This window comes from Limulus polyphemus, unplaced genomic scaffold, assembly GCF_000517525.1.
Source record: "Limulus polyphemus unplaced genomic scaffold, Limulus_polyphemus-2.1.2 Scaffold15, whole genome shotgun sequence".
NCBI lineage: Eukaryota > Metazoa > Arthropoda > Merostomata > Xiphosura > Limulidae > Limulus > Limulus polyphemus.
In genome coordinates, this window is record NW_013665625.1 from 383,678 (window position 1) to 402,789 (window position 19,112).

At 33.2% G+C, this 19,112-nt stretch overlaps 1 protein-coding gene across 1 annotated transcript in view; it reads left to right on the forward strand.

The window, feature by feature from the left end:
* Positions 1-277: 277 nt before the first annotated feature.
* LOC106457230 (protein turtle-like) overlaps positions 278-19,112 on the forward strand; it is a 66,968-nt gene continuing 48,133 nt past the window's right edge. The window contains exons 1-5 of the mRNA XM_013916627.2: positions 278-287; positions 3,926-4,264; positions 10,674-10,789; positions 11,691-11,844; positions 15,267-15,554. Of these exons, the coding sequence (XP_013772081.1) occupies positions 278-287; positions 3,926-4,264; positions 10,674-10,789; positions 11,691-11,844; positions 15,267-15,554 (907 nt within the window). The remainder of the gene's footprint in view (positions 288-3,925; positions 4,265-10,673; positions 10,790-11,690; positions 11,845-15,266; positions 15,555-19,112) is intronic.

A 19,112-nucleotide genomic window follows, 5' to 3' on the forward strand; every position in this document is an offset into this window, starting at 1 on the left:
TTTCAAAACGATTGCAAATCAAATCTTGAGAAGTATCCATTGGCGCCTGTGCCGTAGATTAATAAAAGGGAGATATTTCCATATAGCGTCAGGCAGAAGGGATATAAATAGAAATTTATAGAAAATAAATCCACGTCGTGCATGAACAGTTATTTACTTTGAATAGTTAAGTATATCTGAGTATAATTATACAAGTTGGTATTTTATTATTGTGTAACTGTTGTAACAAGGCATACATCTGTATACTTTTGTAATGTTTATGTAGTTCTTTACGACCATGAAAGACAGTAAGTTACATTATCAGAGAATGTCACGAATAGAAATATGTTAAATAAATGAAGTCTTCATCGGAAGTTTCATTGTATGAATATAACAACTAAAAAGGCACAGCAAGCACCAGTCAACTAGACAGTTAACAACTTCAACATATAGATACAAACATAAAAACACGTTAACTATTGTAGGTTTCAATACAATATTTCACAAACTTGTTGGGTGTGTGTGTATCATGTAATGACTTAAAATAACAAAAGCTTTGGAGGTATTGCTTCATTTATCAATTATATTTAAATTTCGGATTTTTTTTTATTTAAACCCATTGTTTGCTTTATACTAGTTCGTTGAACTATGGAACTCATTTCGCGCAGTTCGCGTATTATTGTTTTCTGACCTTTCAATTAATGGTCTAATAATAGACAAATTATGTATATCTCGAAAAAAAAAAGACGAAAATTTGTCTTCTGAATAAAGGTATTTTCATTATATCAAATGTAACCAAGTCTTCATTTTCTGCCAGCCAACGCTTATTACAAAAACTTTAGAATGTTAAGAACTTATTTACCCGAAGTTGTGGTCATATCACCGGTGTTGTAGTGGCTCGGCATGGCCAGGTGGTTATGGCGCTCGACTCGCAATCTGAGGGTCGCGGGTTCGAATCCCCATCCCACCAAACATGCTCGCCCTTTCAGCCGTGGAGGCGTTATAATGTGACGGTCAATCCCATTATTCGTTGGTAAAAGAGTAGCCCAAGAGTTGGCGGTGGGTGGTGGTGATTAGCTGTCTTTACTCTAGTCTTACACTGCTAAATTAGGGACGTCTAGCGCAGATAGCCTTCGTGTAGCTTTGCGCGAAATCCAAAAAACAAAACAAACAAACCGGTGTTGTATCTTGGCTCCGAATTGAAATCTAGTAACGTGAGACGACGGTATCAAATAATTGGATAATTAAAATCTTAGACAATGAAGTAAGGTTTATTTTATGAATACGTTCAAGTTTTTAATTTTCATATCGAAAACATTCATTACATTAAATGTAAGCAGAGACGTTAAGATGATAAGAATGCAAATAATCAAACGGTCCATTAGATTCACTAAATCATTTGTATATTTTATGATAGCTAACAAGCATAAACATAGCTAACCGAAGATTCTGAGAAACAACGTGGTTTACGACCATTTTGTACCACTTAAATTGGGTTTCAACTGTTTGGTGTTTTCATTAATTCTTGATAGCTTTACATGGTCATCTTAGCTTGAAAGTATTTACTGCTGGCCAACTGGTAAGTTCCTGAGTTTGTATGGGGATAATATCCTAGGAATTGTAATAGTATTAGCTGCAATTAATGCGCCAATCATTAACTAATTCATTAATATTTTAATTGGATAGAAGAATATTGAGCTTAACACTACTCAGAGTCTATATGTACTACAGTTCATGATGGAAAATATTCTTCTTCAGATATAAATGCTTAAATCAGATCTATAGTTGTATGTAATGTTTGATTTTCTTTTTTTCTTGACAGATCACATATTGTTCTTCTTCTTCTTTTTTTTTTGAGTAAGTCAAGCAATGCTCAGTGGCTAGCTTTCCAGACTATAGATCCGTTACCGCAAAAAAGTGGAAAACCATTTTAGGACCATGGGTGTGATAAAAGAGTGACGAATTAAATCGTACTATCTGGTCAGACAAGGGTAGTGAAAGAGCTAGCGGTGGCTGTAGGCTACCCTATAGCCTATCAAAATTAGGCACGGCTAAAGCAGATAGTCCTTGTTGCGAGAAAAAATATATCCATATAAAGTATTAAAAAAGAATGAACTGATAAGCAGTACAAGACATACCGGACAAGAAAGACACATAAATATATGAACTAAAATTCTGTACTTAAATCTAAAAGGAGATGTATTCTTTTAAAATGTCATTTTTACTCCTGACAAAATGTCACGGCGTTTGAAATTGTCTGAGTTCGAACTAGAGATAAAGACGAATTGAAGACTTGGAGGACTTTCGTCTTGTATTATATAGATTACCAACAAGTTAGAATGATAAATGCCAAGTGTAAGATATCTTATGTAATTTTTTGCCATTTCTTAACGATATACAGAGGTTGAGAACGTTATAGTAAAACGATTTTGGAGCCTCAGCGTGTCGTTAAAGTCTATACCGCTATGTTTCGTTGTAATTTATATGACGACCGTGCATCTTGACAATAATCCTACACCGTGGTTTCCGATGCAAAAGGCTCCTCTATAATGCTGTCAGGACTAGCATGGTCCGATGATTAAGGCACTCTGAGAGTCGTGGATTAGAATCTTCTTCACCGAACACACTCGCCGCGGGGGCGTGATACTGTTACGGTCAATCCCATTATTAGTTGATAAAGGATCAGCCCAAGAGTTAGCCCTCTAATCTATCACTGCTAAAATAGGGACGGCTAGCGCATATAGTCCTCTCGTAGGTTTGCGCGAAATTCACACCAAAGCATAAGGCTCTCGTTTTTAAAGCACACCACTCCTCTGTTCGTACTTTCCATCATGCCCCCCAGTGGCACAGCGGTATGTCTGCGGACTTACAACGCTAGAAACCGGGTTTCGTTACCCGTGGTGGGCAGAGCACAGATAGCCCTTGTGTAGCTTTGTGCATAATTAAAAACAAACAAACAAAAACTTTCCATCATTCAGCAATTTTCCAGCGTCTGTTTCAATATTAAGATGACACACAAATTTATAGGCGCTGCGTTTAGCAACGTAACTAATATGTCTTAGTAAGGAATAACATGAACACCTGTACCATTTTCCAGTTTCTTTGGATGTATAACGGTTGAGCGGATATGTCTGGAAGCAACCTGTATACACGTGACTTGTGTCGCTCTTCCTTCTTCATTATGTTGGATATTGTTGTACTATACATGGATAGTTTTTGCCACCGATAGTTGTGTTTGTGAAGCCTCACCTGTTAAAAGACACTAGTTTGTTATACACGGCAGGGATGCGACTTGTTCCAGGTCTCTTTCTGGATGGTCCTGGGTCTCAATTGATTCATATTCCTTTGTTTACAAATGCCATTAAGTACAAGGGGTATCCTCGCCTTACAAATTCTAAATTCGTGATCTGAACACTTCTTTATGATCCGAGTGTATACACATTTACGTCAGAAAGGATTATTACATGCCCTTCTCAAAAGCGATCAATTTTCGGTATCAAAATGTAGTTCTGATACATTCCTTTCCACAATGATTTAATATCTGCTGTGATTGTCACGTAATTTGCTAATATGAAAGTTCAAAATTGTTTCAGTATAACGTACTAAACTGTTCGTTATTCTTTACATATATTTATATATTTTCTCATTTCATTAAACAGTGCTAAATGGATGAGACATTTAGGCGAGAAGCGTAAGTGACCATTGTTTTACATTTTCCAGATTTCGGTGTTTGAAATAAATGCATTGATATTTCCATTGATGATGGGTTTCCTGGACTGGCCATAAGATTAATAGATACCACCATCATCCCAGTTTTTCGTCTTTACATGATTGTGCATTGGAATGGAATACAATTTATAAACGTTTTTATGTTCAATTTAATTCATCTAAACAATTTTTAAAGACATTAATTCTATTAATTATCATTATTACCATTTCTTGAAAGGATACCATCAGGATGGCTCCGGAGAAAAAGTGACGGCTCTCCTTGGAGAAGATGTTGTTTTGCCATGCTCTTTCGAATTTCCAGAAAGTGGACCCGTTCCATATATCATTCAGTGGCACAAACAAGGAATTAAAATTCCCATATATATTTGGTACGAAGGTTACCCACCTCATATTGGTGAAGGCTACGACGGACGGGTGTCTCTCACAGGTCAGGCATCTCTCAATCTAACCAACTTACAGGACCACGACCAAGGCATCTACATATGCATTGTCAATTTTTTCGACAGGTCTCCGGACCCAAAAAGGAATGGTAGTTTTGTTCATCTCTACGTTCACGGTAGGCCAATTTTTCTTATAAGTTCCTATGAATTGTAATAATCATATACATAATTAGTTTTTTTTTAATATTTTGGTCTAGTTTCTTTATACATCCGATAGACCAACTGTTTTATAATGTGCTTAACACGGTATATTAATATTTCCTGATAACAAGTACGCTACGTTTTAGATTTTTCTACAAAATAATCTGCCAAATTTCTATTTATTGTTTTTCAACGTAAAGGGCCTGGCATGGCCTGGTGATTAGAGCGCTTGACGCGCAATCTGTGGGTCGCGGTTTCGAATCCCCGTAACCGAACTTGCTCGCCCTTTCAGCCATGGGGGCGTTATAATGTGACGGTTAATCCTAACATTCGTTGGTAAAAGAGTAGACCAACAGTTGGCAGTGAGTGGCGTTGGCTAACTGCCTTCCCTCTAATCTATCAGTGCCAAATTGAGGACGGCTAGCGCAGATAGCCCTCGAGTAGCTTTGCGCGAAATTCCAAACAAAACAAATCAAGTCCACGAAGAGATATTATAGTTGTACAACAAAACAATGCTGTTATTAATTCACAATATTCTATTTCTGTTTAGGTCATAACTTACTGATATGTAGTTTATATTTTCTACAGTATATTGTTGGTTTGTTAGTTTACTTGTATGTTGTCCCTGTTTTACTACAACTTGCTGTGATATGATCAGTTTGTTGAACTTGATAGACTGACTAATGTTTTAAGTGTTTAGTTTGATTATGCGTTGTATACTTTATACTGTTGATTTGTTGCAACTCAGTACTTCTGCTAAATTTTGTTCTTATTAAACTAATGAAGTTATAATTAACACGAAGATAAAACTTACGGTCATATTGTTTATCATTTCTACGTAGAACGAATAATAAAATGGTTCTTAGTTGTAAAAAAATGTAATCAGATTTTATCATTGAAATAATCAATAAATCTCCTATACATAGGAAAACAAAGACAATTGTACGTTTCACAAATACTTCATGTATTAACGACCGTGGTTTCGCCAGTAAAGGCATCATCAGATACAGACTGAAATGGTTTGTAAACAGGTTTATATATAGGATTTTATAGTGGTGTGCTTTAGGAATTCGTTTCAAGCATAGTTTCAGTGCTACAAACATTACTTTGGAAACATCTGCAATAAGTTAGTATTTGCTTTTCCATTTAACTTGCAGTTAAATCATATGAAACTATGCTTATCAAGCTATTAATTCTTGATGGTCATTGCAGTTAAAACGTACGAAAGTATGCTTATCAAGCTATTAATTCTTGATGGTCATTGCAGTTAAAACACACGAAACTATGCTTATCAAGCTATTAATTCTTGATGGCCATTGAAGGAAGTTCTCGTGATCTATCGGTTTCCGCACAGTAGTCAAATATTTTGTTGTAGAAATAGTATTAAGAAAGAATTGACACCTCTTGTAGTAATGTTATATAGGTACAAAAGTACCATGCTGATTTTTTATTCATTGGAAATTGTACTGTGATTATTGACGGAATATACCTCTGACCTGAAATATGATTTATTTTGTTTACCTTATTTCATAAATTCATATTTTTAATTTAGCATTTACAATGTTACAAAACATTTGGAGTGCTATGATAATATTTTCTGTGTAAAATTACTTAATTTGATATCATTTTTAAAATTTACGCTTCAATATTGAAAGTTTTCTATCAGAGTGAAACTTTCTCTGAATGAAGAATAGAAAATCTCAAATCTTGAAAAACCCCTAGCGGTGAAACGCACTACCTAGCAACTTTCGCACAAAGGAAACGAAGTCTCAAACTTCTTATTCAAATTGATGTGATTCTATCTTCACTGGCCTAGAGGAAAAAATCTATTTAAACCTTTGAAATGCCTTTGCTAGGAAGGCAGCAAACACTTTACTTGGCTTTCTATTCACTGGGTCCATTTCTTATGCAGATCGGCCTTTCAAGCAAGTTGAAGTATTATTTTTCTTTAGTATTTCGTACTCTAAAACGATGTGTGTCTTCCAGATATGTTGTTTACATTCAATGTTAAAAATAACGAGGAGTTTAGCTCATATAAAACAAAGTAACAAAACAGATCTGTACTTGTTAAAGGTAGAATACTTATATCAGAACCTTACATTAAGTTTTAATTCCCTGAGTGGTAGTAATGCTAAATAAAACCTATTAAAGCAAGTACTTTTCGATTAGTGAAATCACATGACATTTGCAAGGGAATGTTAGAAAAGTTCAGATAGCATAGCTATTTATTATAGCAGCTATGATTTACGCGTGATTAACTTTGTTTTTAGCATTGGAATATATTTTAATGAACATGTAAGAAATCCTTTACACTTTGTCTGCCTTAAGAAATGCTGGCAAGTAGATAAGCCTGTCGTTTTTTACTTACTTGGCCATGATGTTTTTAAAATTTTACCTACAACAAAACGTTCAATATACTATTCTAATTTACTTCGTCATTAAGAGAAGTTGCAATGAAAGATTTTAAACGGAAATTCTTCTGATAAATAACTTAATTTATTTTTGCTTATACAAACATATTTTGAGTTCCAAATGAATTGGTTTTGAAATCATTAAGGTACCAAAGGATAAAAATTAATTCTAGCCCTATTAGAACAGAACCAGATAACTACATATATATATAAGCTAATTAGCTTTAAGCAATTTTTATCACAAGAAATTTAGCAGATAATCGTTAGATCTCTTTCCATTTGCAAGCTACTATTAGTAATGAGCCTGATACTTTCTTCGACTTTCCGCCATTATCTAATCGGTTCTTCTTTGGAACTACAGCTTATCATTTATATAGATTATTATGTGATATTCTGTTAACATGTTGTATTGTGGTATCGAATAACTTAAACAGAAAACACACATATACACTCACACACACACACACATATAATTTATTTTTCCTATTCACATAATACTATATTTTCACATCATTTTTGTATTGAATGGTACAAGCGTATAGTTTTTACGAAATATATTGTTTTTTACTGGAAAACATTTGAGAAGTATCTGACACATGCCCAGTGTTTTAAATTTGCTGTCACTCAGTGGGTCAGAGGTAAGTTTGCGGAGTTATAACGCTAAACTCCGAGTTTCGCTTCCCCTGGTGAACATAACACAGATAAACTATTGTGTAGCTTTGCGCTAAACCAGATAAACAAATTGAAATTGCTGGTGGAACTTCATTAAGTTGTAAATTTATTACTTTGTAGCCAGCTTACCCATGTGATCATCATTTTATACTTAGCATTCAGTAACATAACAAATAATACATTAACATATATTTATTATTTGGCTTTTTAATTCAACATAACAATCATACTTGTCGTATAAAAAACGAGAAAAGAAATTTTTTAAAACCTGTTCATATATTGACATATGTTACTCAACTACAATCTCGAGTGAAATTACAAATAGTCTTAACACAGTCATTATATTCAGATTTGTAGAGTAAACGGTTAGGCGTAATAGTATTTCTATACTGTATTTTTTTCTTAGAATATAACTAAAAATATAATGTCAAAAATGCTCGTTCATTTGATCTATCCGTATAATTTTACGTGTTTTCAAATAGGATGTTCTTATGAAATAACTGAATATAAAAACTCATGTCCAAATGATAAGTTATATTTGATACCATATCTGTTGAATGAAGCATAAGGGCTGTTAAAGTTGTTTTTACTTGTCTTTGGTTATTAAATACTTTCCACGTACTTTTCTGTAGTTTATACCGTAATATTATTTGTCTACATGGCCAGTATGTGAGAAACTGTTTTGGGTATCAGATGCGCAAAGTTAATAAAAAGCAAGCAGTTGAGCGAAAATTGTTAATCTCTCGCTTGAGGTACTCGACAAATATGTGTTATTTATCGAAACTGATATATATCAGTATATTACATAGACTGATGAATAAGTCATTTAATGCCAAATTGTTTCGATAGCACTCATACACTAGTAAAGCAATACAAGCTTTTTGTTTGACAAATGGTTTTAAGTTAGATAGATATACACGAGAGAATGAAGAGATTCTAATTATTTATCTCAAATAGTTTAAATGTTTGTAGCTAGATGAATGGATAGTGAATCTCACAAGTGCTTGCTAATATTTCAGTTTATCGATAGATCAATAACTAATTAAAGGAGGATAGCTTTCATCTGATTACTACACAAGATTTACATAAATTAAAAGAGTAACAAAGTAAACTAAAAAGCTGTGAATTCAAATATATGAAAAGAAAGATAAAGAGATGATCAAATCAATGAAACCTAGTCTTTATTATATAAATGACTCCACATTTATATAACTAAATAAAAAGACGAACGGACGAATGCAGTACAGATTTGACAATTTTGAAATGCGTCAATACGCTATTTTCTTTAAGATTTCTTTAAATGTTACTATATCGTATCAAATCAGTTTTACAATAGAACATATTCCTTTCCAAACTCCTCAGCCTAACAAATTGAGATACTTTTTATCTGCTTGTGAAATTACCTGAAGAAAAAAGTAATAACCTTTCGGCGTAACTGATCAAACTGCAGCAATGGTCTGGTTTTCATACGTTTTTTTATAAAGGCACCTCGTTTCCTAAATGGCAACACATACACACACACACTAACGATAAGATAAGGCCATGGAGGTTCTTTTAAAAGTCTTTGAATGTTCGTTAAACAGAAAGTACTGAATATGAAGCGTGACTGTATTCTTTCTCTCTTAACAGTTTGCTAGTTTCTAAGTGCTTTTTTTCTGTTCAGGTGTGCTATTCCCATCACTCAAATCACAGGAAATATAGTACAAAATGTTTTTTTTTTCTCAAAATCATGTTTTACTGATTTTCATTCTTTTGTCATTACTGTTTCAGCATAATAAATATAAAGAGTTGGAAATCTATTACACATCTTTCTAAATAACTATTTTAAAAGTTTCAGATTCATTATACTAACCGTAAATAAATAATATTCTATTTCTTCATGATAGTTAAGTATATGTTAACAAAGAGTGCTAGAAGAAATGAAAGGGTATTCTTTGATGTTTACTTTGTCTTCTGTTTTTACTTAAATCATAGAGTAATTAGTTTTACTTTGAATTAAGCTTCTTCTCAATCATATGGTTTGACAAAATAAAATATGTCAAAGCGAATTAGGATTTTACTAAATTTTGTTCTACCCATTTTCATTTATCATAAGTTTCTAGACATAAAATTAAAATTGTTAGATTGTTTGTAATTAAACACAAAGCTACACAATGGGCTATCTGTACTCTGCCCACCACGGGTATCGAAATCCGGATTCTAGGGTTGTAAGTTCGCAGACATACCGCTGTGAATAAAATTAAAACATACTTGCATTTTGCTATTACATAAAAATATTTCAAAGTGTACTTTAAAACACCCTTTTATCGCCGAAAACATTTGTAATGGTTTTTAATTTTCATTGGGGCTTGGGGAATTTTGTATCCATCTTTGAAGGCTAGGTTGTGCCTTCAGAAAAAGCTCGTACTGAAGATCCCATCGCGCTCGGCTATTTATTAGTACATTAGTTACAGGTAAAGTTTGTAATGGCGAGAGAATTCCCACAAGTTATGAATTTCAAACTCAGCTTTGTTAAATTAACCGAAACAAGGAATATAGTGAAATGTAAGTGGTAATTAACACATTAGCATGCATTTCCCAAATTAGATTAAAATAAACTAAATTCACTTGATAATAAATCCTGTTTTTCTATCTATCCGTTCGTGATGACAACTCTATTCGTGCTGGTCCTATAACTAAATATATAGTTTGGTGATTAAAGAATTCCTTCTGAGTGAATGCACAGTTTGTGTGAATTATAATTGGAACAATTGGACAGTGAAATTAGAAATGTTAAACATAGCCCAAAGGAATGAGTTATTATAGAACCATCTAATTAACATGTATGTTATTATTTGAGACATGCGGGCACTCTGAAATAATCATAAAATGAAACGTTTCCGTTTCTCACGATACGATGAGAAAACTTCATTAGGAAATATGAAGAGGGAATGTAAAACTGTGTTGAATCAATCATTTACCCAGAATGCACTACTTACATGCAAGATATTAATTTTTTAAACAATTGTTATCAAATTGCTTTATTCCCCGAGTAAAAGCAGCGAATAATTATAGCTTACAAACATCATCCCAAAACAGGAGAGTTATATGAAAAAAAATTGAGTGTAACTAAAACGTTGAAACATAAAACATGATTTTTTCTACAAGCACTGATATGTTTTAACACTGAAAAGGACGACGTAAGATTAAAATAGTAGAATTAATGGGAATGTCTTTGTTCGCTTAAAATTATTTATGAACAAATAAATAGCGAGGTTATTTTGAAGTGTTATATAAGGAGTTATTACGTAAACTTTTACAGCACCACCTCATTTTCGTGTCAAACCGCTCGATGTTGTTTATGTGAAGATTGGCGAGAAATTATCTCTCCAGTGTGCTGCTGATGGGACTCCTGATCCTGATATTCGTTGGTACAAGGTATGTTGTAAGAGACTGAAGAGTGGCAAGATTTAGCCAACAAATTTAAATGGTGACATAAGTATTCAGTTAACTGTGCAATTTTTTACGATCGATTCATTTGTTAAATAATTTTTTCCTGTAAAACATATTACAGCTGAGCTATTATAGAGATTGTTAAATATTTTCTGCATAAGTTGTAATATTATGTATATAACAGAAAACTATTTGTATAATCTAATAAATGTAATTGAAAAACATTTTAAACTTAAATCATAAATAGATAAACAGATAGCTACCGTATCTATAACTGTAGTTAAAATTGATTTGGGATTGAATATCTGGAATATGTGTACTTAAGACTTAGCCTACAACAGTAACATATTCGCTATTTAGTGCAAAAAACAAAAACATAATAGTCACATATTTAATTTAGTGATTTTGCTCCATATATAAGGAAAATAATTAAGTATCAACAATTAATTGTTTGTTTACTAAGCACAAAACTATACAATGAGAGATCTCTGCTGTGCCCACGACGGGTATTTAAACCCTGGTTTTAGCGTTATAAGCCCTCAGACTTGCCAGTGAGCCACATGTGTGTGTGGGGGGGGGACTGTTAGTAGATTATATATGGTACACGCACAAAATTATTTCCTATAGTTTCAGTACAAACGATAGCTCAGAGTTAATCTCCAGGCCTTATAATACTAAAATTCTAAAAGTTGAGGGCTTAATTCCTGCGTTGGGCATAGCGTTGATAGCTCATTTTTTCAGCTTGTGGCTTAAAAGAAACAAACAAACAGATGTAATTTCAACAACTTTTACGTAGTTGTTTTAATTTTCTGAGACATGGCATTTTTAAAGTTGGTATAAGTTCTTTTTACTTAAGGTCTTTCAAAATGATATTTTTGTGTTTCAGAACGATATTCCGCTACATGAAGGTCCCACAGTAAAAATCAGCAGAGGAACTTTAGAAATAACAACAGTAGAACAAGATCAAATCGGAGACTACGTCTGTATTGCCAGAAACAGCGAAGGAAATGCTATAGCTGCTACGAAGGTTATTGTCGCTGGTGAGAAATGTATTTTTTCTATTGAAACATGACAGCGTTAAGACTACTGTTTCATTTTCGATATATCTCTTTATATGGATAAACGGATTCACTATTTTAATTTCTATATTTCCTTTCTGTACTTATTATACTGAAGGGAATCGCATTTACTTAGACGTAATCTACTGGGTAAAAATACATCTGTCTTTATTATAAGATGAATATATAGTCTGGACTACTGTTAATTTCCATGTCTGTTTTTTTGTTTATACTTTTGGTTGCATAAGTTATCCATCATTGGTTTGCATTATATATCAAGCTTGAAAAACAAAACATCAAAAAAACATCTTGCTGTTACTGGAATAGATTTGATTATTCGATCCAAAAGTTTTAAACTGTGCCTTCTGTTATATATCCTTACTAGAAATATTACCACGCCGTAAGAAGAAAATTATATTTCGGATTTTTTTCTTGTCACGCAATGTTACCCAAGAGACTTTAGTTGCTTTTCTTTTTTCTTTTTTTATGGAAGAAACCTAAATGAGCTCGAACGAACCTTTATACAATGATTCAAAAAAAGAGAACATACATTATTGAACAGCACCGGCTGGTGGTACTTGTGGACTTTCTAAATGAAAATTAATGAACTTCATCAACATCCAGTGCTGTGATTGCTTTAGCTGGTTTGTAACAGCTTTTAAGATTCTAATTAAGCAGCAGGATAGATGGTTAATTATATTAACGATCTAAAGGATTTAAAACGATATTACTTCAAGTGTGTCTTATCCAAGAGGGATTGTTCTCAAGTCTTTCAAGCCTCAATACGACTCGATTCTGAGAGCGATGTTTTAGCTATTGATTTATGTCGCTATGTTGGACCAGAACATTTTGCATATTATGTATTACTAAACATACCAAGTAAAGAATAACAGGTGTTGCAACTTTTAAAATGTGCGCATGCGTCAAACACACAAACACACACACACATACACACGCACATAAGTTGATTAATTTTACAGAAACAGCTGATATTATATGACACTACATCGCCTTTGTGGAAAATTGGCAGTTCAATACAAAAGGAAAGACCATTCTTGTAAGCAGGAATGAACCTGTTAGCCACCATTTTCTTTCACATTAAATATCACCCGCTTTCTATACTCTCAAAAATTCTTAATATGTTTTTCACCTCTGTTGTTTCCTTAAGTTGGCAGTTCAATACAAAAGGAAAGACCATTCTTGTAAGCAGGAATGAACCTGTTAGCCACCATTTTCTTTCACATTAAATATCACCCGCTTTCTATACTCTCAAAAATTCTTAATATGTTTTTCACCTCTGTTGTTTCCTTAAGTTTTTGTAATTGGCTTTAGGTGTCGTATACTTTCGCTTAAAGAAAACGTCTCAACTATTATTATTTCAGCATTGATTTCTAAAGTTTGGCTATCCGATCACATACATGAACTCAACTATTTCATGTAGGTCGTGAACTGTAACATAGGAGTTTTATCCACTAAAGATGAAATGTTTCATGAATAACACATGACTTGGTATCATCTTTGTTTAACAAGAGTCAACTTTCTCTGACACTGCCTATATTGTTAAATGTAGCTTTCTCAATATATTTGTGTGGTGTGACCTACAAATGAAACCTATTGCAAGTCTTACAAGTGATGGCTGTTTTTTATTACACTGTTAATGCTGTGCCTGTTCTCTTATTAGTGCCAGCAGTGATATTACAGACGACTATGTATAAGCTCACTGCTAGTGGTGAGTCGTAACATTTGTAGGTGCTTCCTTATAGAAAGCCTGCCAGAATACTGAATCCTTTCTCCTCACTTCATGTTAGCAGTGACCCCTTTCAATCTGATGCGATTTGTTATAGTACATATGTCAGCAGGGACTTCATTTACTGCAGAAGTGGTTGTAAGGCAATTCACTTTACTGATGGTTTCCTATAAGACGACTGTCAACGTTGATTCCTTCCGCTTTAGAGGATATTCTTTCCAGTTCACAAGCGGTTTACAAGACGCCTGTTAAAATTTATTACTTCTAATTTAGCGGATTTTCATTCCATCTTACAAGAAGGTCTATATAAGACTTTATTACTTCTGATTTAGCGGATTTTCATTCCATCTTACAAGAAGGTCTATATGAGACTTTATTACTTCTGATTTAGCGGATTTTCATTCCATCATTCAAGAAAGTCTATATAAGACTTTATTACTTCTGATTTAGCGGATTTTCATTCCATCATGCAAGAAGGTTTATAGAAGACGCCTGTTAAAAGTGATTACTTCCGTTTTAGCAGATTCTCATTCCATCTTACAAGAAGGTCTATATAAGATGCCTGTTAAAATTGATTACTTATGTTTACGGTGACTCGTTTTATGCCTTTAATTTCAAGCATTCACTTTCACTACAGATTATTAGTAATACAACCTTGTATAAATACATTTCCTTTTTAGTAATTGTTGGATGCTGGAGTTTTACTGATTCTAATAAATTCATACAATTGGCCTAACAAGAACTTCAATTATATATTTGGTCTACCAAAAAAAAACGTTTTTAAAATGATTTTTTTCAAATACAGAACCCTCGAATGGAAACACAAAAATATTCCTGTCGTAACCATCGACTTTGCTTACTTTTAGTTGTTTACAAAGTTCTGAAGAGCTTTGCTGAATCACCGAAGAGGAAATATAACCACAATAGCTGTATATTGTATTAAAAATTGAAATAACGACTTTTGTCCCATACAGACATCTTATACCTCTATAAAATCAGTCAGTAAATACTTTTTTTCCTTTTAGTCCATTTAACGTTAACTAAGTATGAGTTAATTCATTCATGCTTTTAATGTTGACGTTTAATAAGTTATGCATAAGACATAAATTGATCATTTGTATATATATATATATTGGCGGCTTAAATAGAAATGTTGGTAAGATTTAAGTTAATAAGGTTTTACTCATCCAATAAAGATGACCTGCTCTCTTGACTAGAATAATTTTGTATAAATTTATTTGTTCTACGTATACCTTTAAATGATACAAAGCATTTCTTTACTATTGTCCATTTCTAGATATCGCCGCATTTACTGTTCATAAATCATGGATTTGTTTGGAAGTCTTTTGAGTCAAGCTCAAAAAATAAGTGATCATTCATTTTCTGTGCAGTTAGTATCATAATCTCTGTCATTGAACGTAGCTGAAGTTGTGTCCTAATCCAAGTTATTTTCACATGTTGCCATTCATTTTCTGTGCAGTTAGTATCACAACCTCTGTCACACATTGAACGTAGCTGAAGTTGAGTCCTAATCCAAGATATTTTCACATGTTGAGTGCAGATGAAGTTAACATCTAATCTCGATATCTTTTCACGTGCTCTAGGTTGACCATCTATCGTTCCAGTTTTGAACTGTGAACTTTGTTTATTTCTTTAGGTCCAGCGGTCATCACTGTTCCACCTCGAAATCTTACAAAGCTAGAAGGAGATAAAGCTGAATTTATCTGCGAAGCAAAAGGGTTGCCAGCAAATCTTACCCACCGCTGGCTATTAAATGGAAAAGAAATTTCCAAACTTAACTGGTTGGTAACACGTACGGTAGTCAGGAAAGATGGAACACTTTTCATCAACCCTACTTCAGCAGAAGATTCAGGACTCTATACCTGCGAAGTGTTCAATGGAATTGGAACCCCGGAGAAAGCATCGTCTTACCTCAGTGTTGAATGTAAGTTAACTTGAGTGGTTCGTTTCTTTTGTTACCTAAAGTTTAGCTTTGAAGTGAAATTATAACCTAAACTAAATGATTATTTATCATACCTAATGGGTGGGCCAATATTTTCTTCATATTTTTGTATAGAGTTATCACAGATGTTCAGAGCCTTAAGATGTATTAGAACTCGATGAGAAACAGTTGTGTACTTTTACCTTTAATATTTCGAGACTGTATCTCATAACGCCTCTAATGTATTGAAATTCCTTTAATAATATAAAATTAATTATGATATTTGTGATGAAAGGTGCATAACTTCGAAAGTCAACGAATCTACCTTTTCCAATAAGCTATTAATCTATCGTTTATAAATCGAAATGTTTACACATTAGCTGTTGGAATAACAACTCTCATGCTACTACAGGGACACATTTTGTTTGACCAGTCAAAAATGTTGTTTCAGATAAGAGGAATCCATATAACTGGCAGTAATGATGATGCTTGTCATTAATATGTGTCAAAATATATTTGCTTAACAAAAGACCGCGTTTAAATCTTTACCGTTGTCCGTATGCATGGTTATGGAGTACTGTTTGTTTGTTCGTTTGTAATTAAGCACAAAGATACACATCTTTGCTCTTCCCACCACGGGTATCGAAACCGGATTCTAGCGTTGTAAGTTCGCAGACAAACCGCTGTGCCATTGAGGGGCATGGAGTAATATGTTAGTACAGAAATAATGATACGTATATTAAAGATATTTTATGGGGAGGATTGTTTTCATTTTCAAAATATGTCTTTTAGAGCAAGTTATGTTTCACAATTCTTAAAAACCTGAATGCCATATAATTAGCAAAGTTCATTAAAATCCCTTTTTTGTTAAATATTAATGTTCATTTTATATTATTTTTTACCATTGTAATTGCCATAACTGGTTTCTATAAGCATAGAAAACAAATATTAATTTATATACAGACAATTATTTTCGTATTTGTACACTTATACATCACTGTCATATAAATACTGTAAATGTGCGTTAAAAAGTAATGACATTCAAAATGTTCATCATGTGAGATTCGCATTTTTCAGAAACATTTAAAACGTGAATTGTGTGTATTTTAAGCTACAAAGAACCACATTTCTTGCAACTGTATAAATTTTTTCTTCATTAAAGATCGAATAGTAACCATATTGCGATGTCCAGCCTTCAAAATATTAGGGGACGAAATTCAACATAGTTGTAAGTTTTGCAAGAGTATAGGAATAGTAACTCTCATACGCTGTGTTTTATAGCAAAGCCACATCGAGCTACCTGCTATGTCCACCAAGGGGAATCGAAACTCTAATCTTATCGTTGTAAATCCGTAGACTTACCACTGTCTCTATTTTAGAGACCTTCAAACAATTTTTTTTCACTTTCACAGCATAAGTGTTTTAATGTTCATAAAAGTTTTTGCTTTAACATCTTTGAATGATTTGGGTTGCACCTCGACAATTAAATGGGTAAAGTTTTGTTTTCGTGATTAATAGTTCCTTACTTTTGAGAAATAAATTACATAATTAGATTGAAATTTGCATAGTTTATGATTATAGATAGAAAATGTTATAACAATTTTTAAGCCACAAACATTATTTTGGATAACTAATTTCTATGTTGCTTAAGCATAACCAATTCGCACAGCTTTCTTCATAAACTTTTATGAAAAAAAATATTTTTTTCTTACATTTCCGTATCTTCACTTTAAGAAGTGTATTGTTTTTTGAAGTCTACTCTAATTAACATATTTTTTTCGAATTGTATCATACACTATATTACTAAACTTACTTGGATAGTGTAACTCCATCTACTGGAAGTTTCATCGTGCTGAATTTACATATAAATCTCATGATACGCCACTATGTAGGTCTCGAAAAGGTCAGTAGCTGTCACACAATATTGACAAGATGCCCGAGTTCAGAACCTTCAAATAGGATGGTTATTAAATGCTATATTGGTGGTTTGAAGGACCGGAGTATTTCCTCACAACTATTTGTACTCAAGTTAACTGTGGATAACAGGCAGGAGACACAGAAGACTACTGGACATGTTAAGATGGAATATCGACCAAGCCGCTTAAAATAAAAATTAATAGCTTTTCTATTCTTGGAACCTTGAAACGATATCTGAAATTAAAAACATCACCCTAGAGTTCAGGATTGTATTCCAGCATATAATTATACTGTATTACACGAGTAGGTTTCTTCCTATTAGCTGCTTATGTAGTCTTGTTGCTTCTCATGGTGCCATGAGTGTCCAAATTATGGTGAATAATATTGAAAACAACATTAGGTGGAGCGATGAATCCTACTAGTTGTTTAATTCGGACCAACAGTTCTAAGGTCTAAACGCAACCTGTAGAAGTGGTGGTGGGATAGTATCATGATTTGAGCTGTTTTATTTAGTTTGAGCTTGATCCAATGGTAATAGTTAATATAACAATTAATGTCATCTCGTATTATAACATTGTAGACAATGCAGCGGTATCTGAAATGATGTAACCTAAAAAGATGGGTCATGCCATTTTTAGCATTATAAGTTATCATACTAAACAGTCCAGAAGTGAAGAACTCCAACCTGGATCGAGTTAAATCGCTTTGAAACGTTTTAAAATACTTCCAAAAGGAAAAGACCAACCACGCATTCTTACTACACTTGGAGTTGTTTGGAAGAGATCGTACTACTCCTTATTAACATGGATTCCCAGTGGCGAAATATAACATCTCCCTCCTAAAGATCGATGTTTCAATACGTTTGATAATATAGTGCACGCATAACAAATCGTAGACAAGGATTATTGATTCACATCACTAAGTTACTTGTTTTTTAACAATAATAAGTAGTTTCGTTGAATGTTCTTTGCCACGATTGTTGTAATGTTTTGTTTTAATATCTTCATGACGAAATACTTAGTTGGGTCAGGATATTTTTCGAAAATAAAAATAGTAATATATCGTTATCATCCTTAAGCATCCTATATGACCACCTAAGCTAATTATTAATTAATTTTTTGCCTAGACACTAATTCCCTCCGGTGGTTCAGCGGTACATCTGGGACTTATAAAGATAAAAACTGGGTTTTGATATCTGCTGTTGGCAGTGCAGGATAGCCCATTATGTAGTTTTGTGCTTTACAACAAAACAAATAATAATAATTACCAAGAAATCCTATCCTACAGGTTGGCTGCTAAGCTGTTGCTATCTTCAGGGAAGCCATAATAAGGTCTGTTTCTTTGTTGGACGTTTGATACGTAATCCTTCCTATTAGAACTTTAATCGACTTAATTATTTGAATGCTTTCAAAGGAGTATCCATATTCTGCTGTCTTCTATTCTTGGTTGACTGAGTGTGTTATCAGTTAGTGAACGTAGAAGGCTTCTTTTTTCCTTTTCTTTTTATTTTTTTCGTGTGTGGTTCATATCCAATTATAATAGTATCATTCAAATTTATTGTATGTTCTGCTTCTCTGGCATAATGGACTATTGCAGATAGTTCGGTATTATCGAGTCTTGTATGGCCATTATACTCCTTAATGC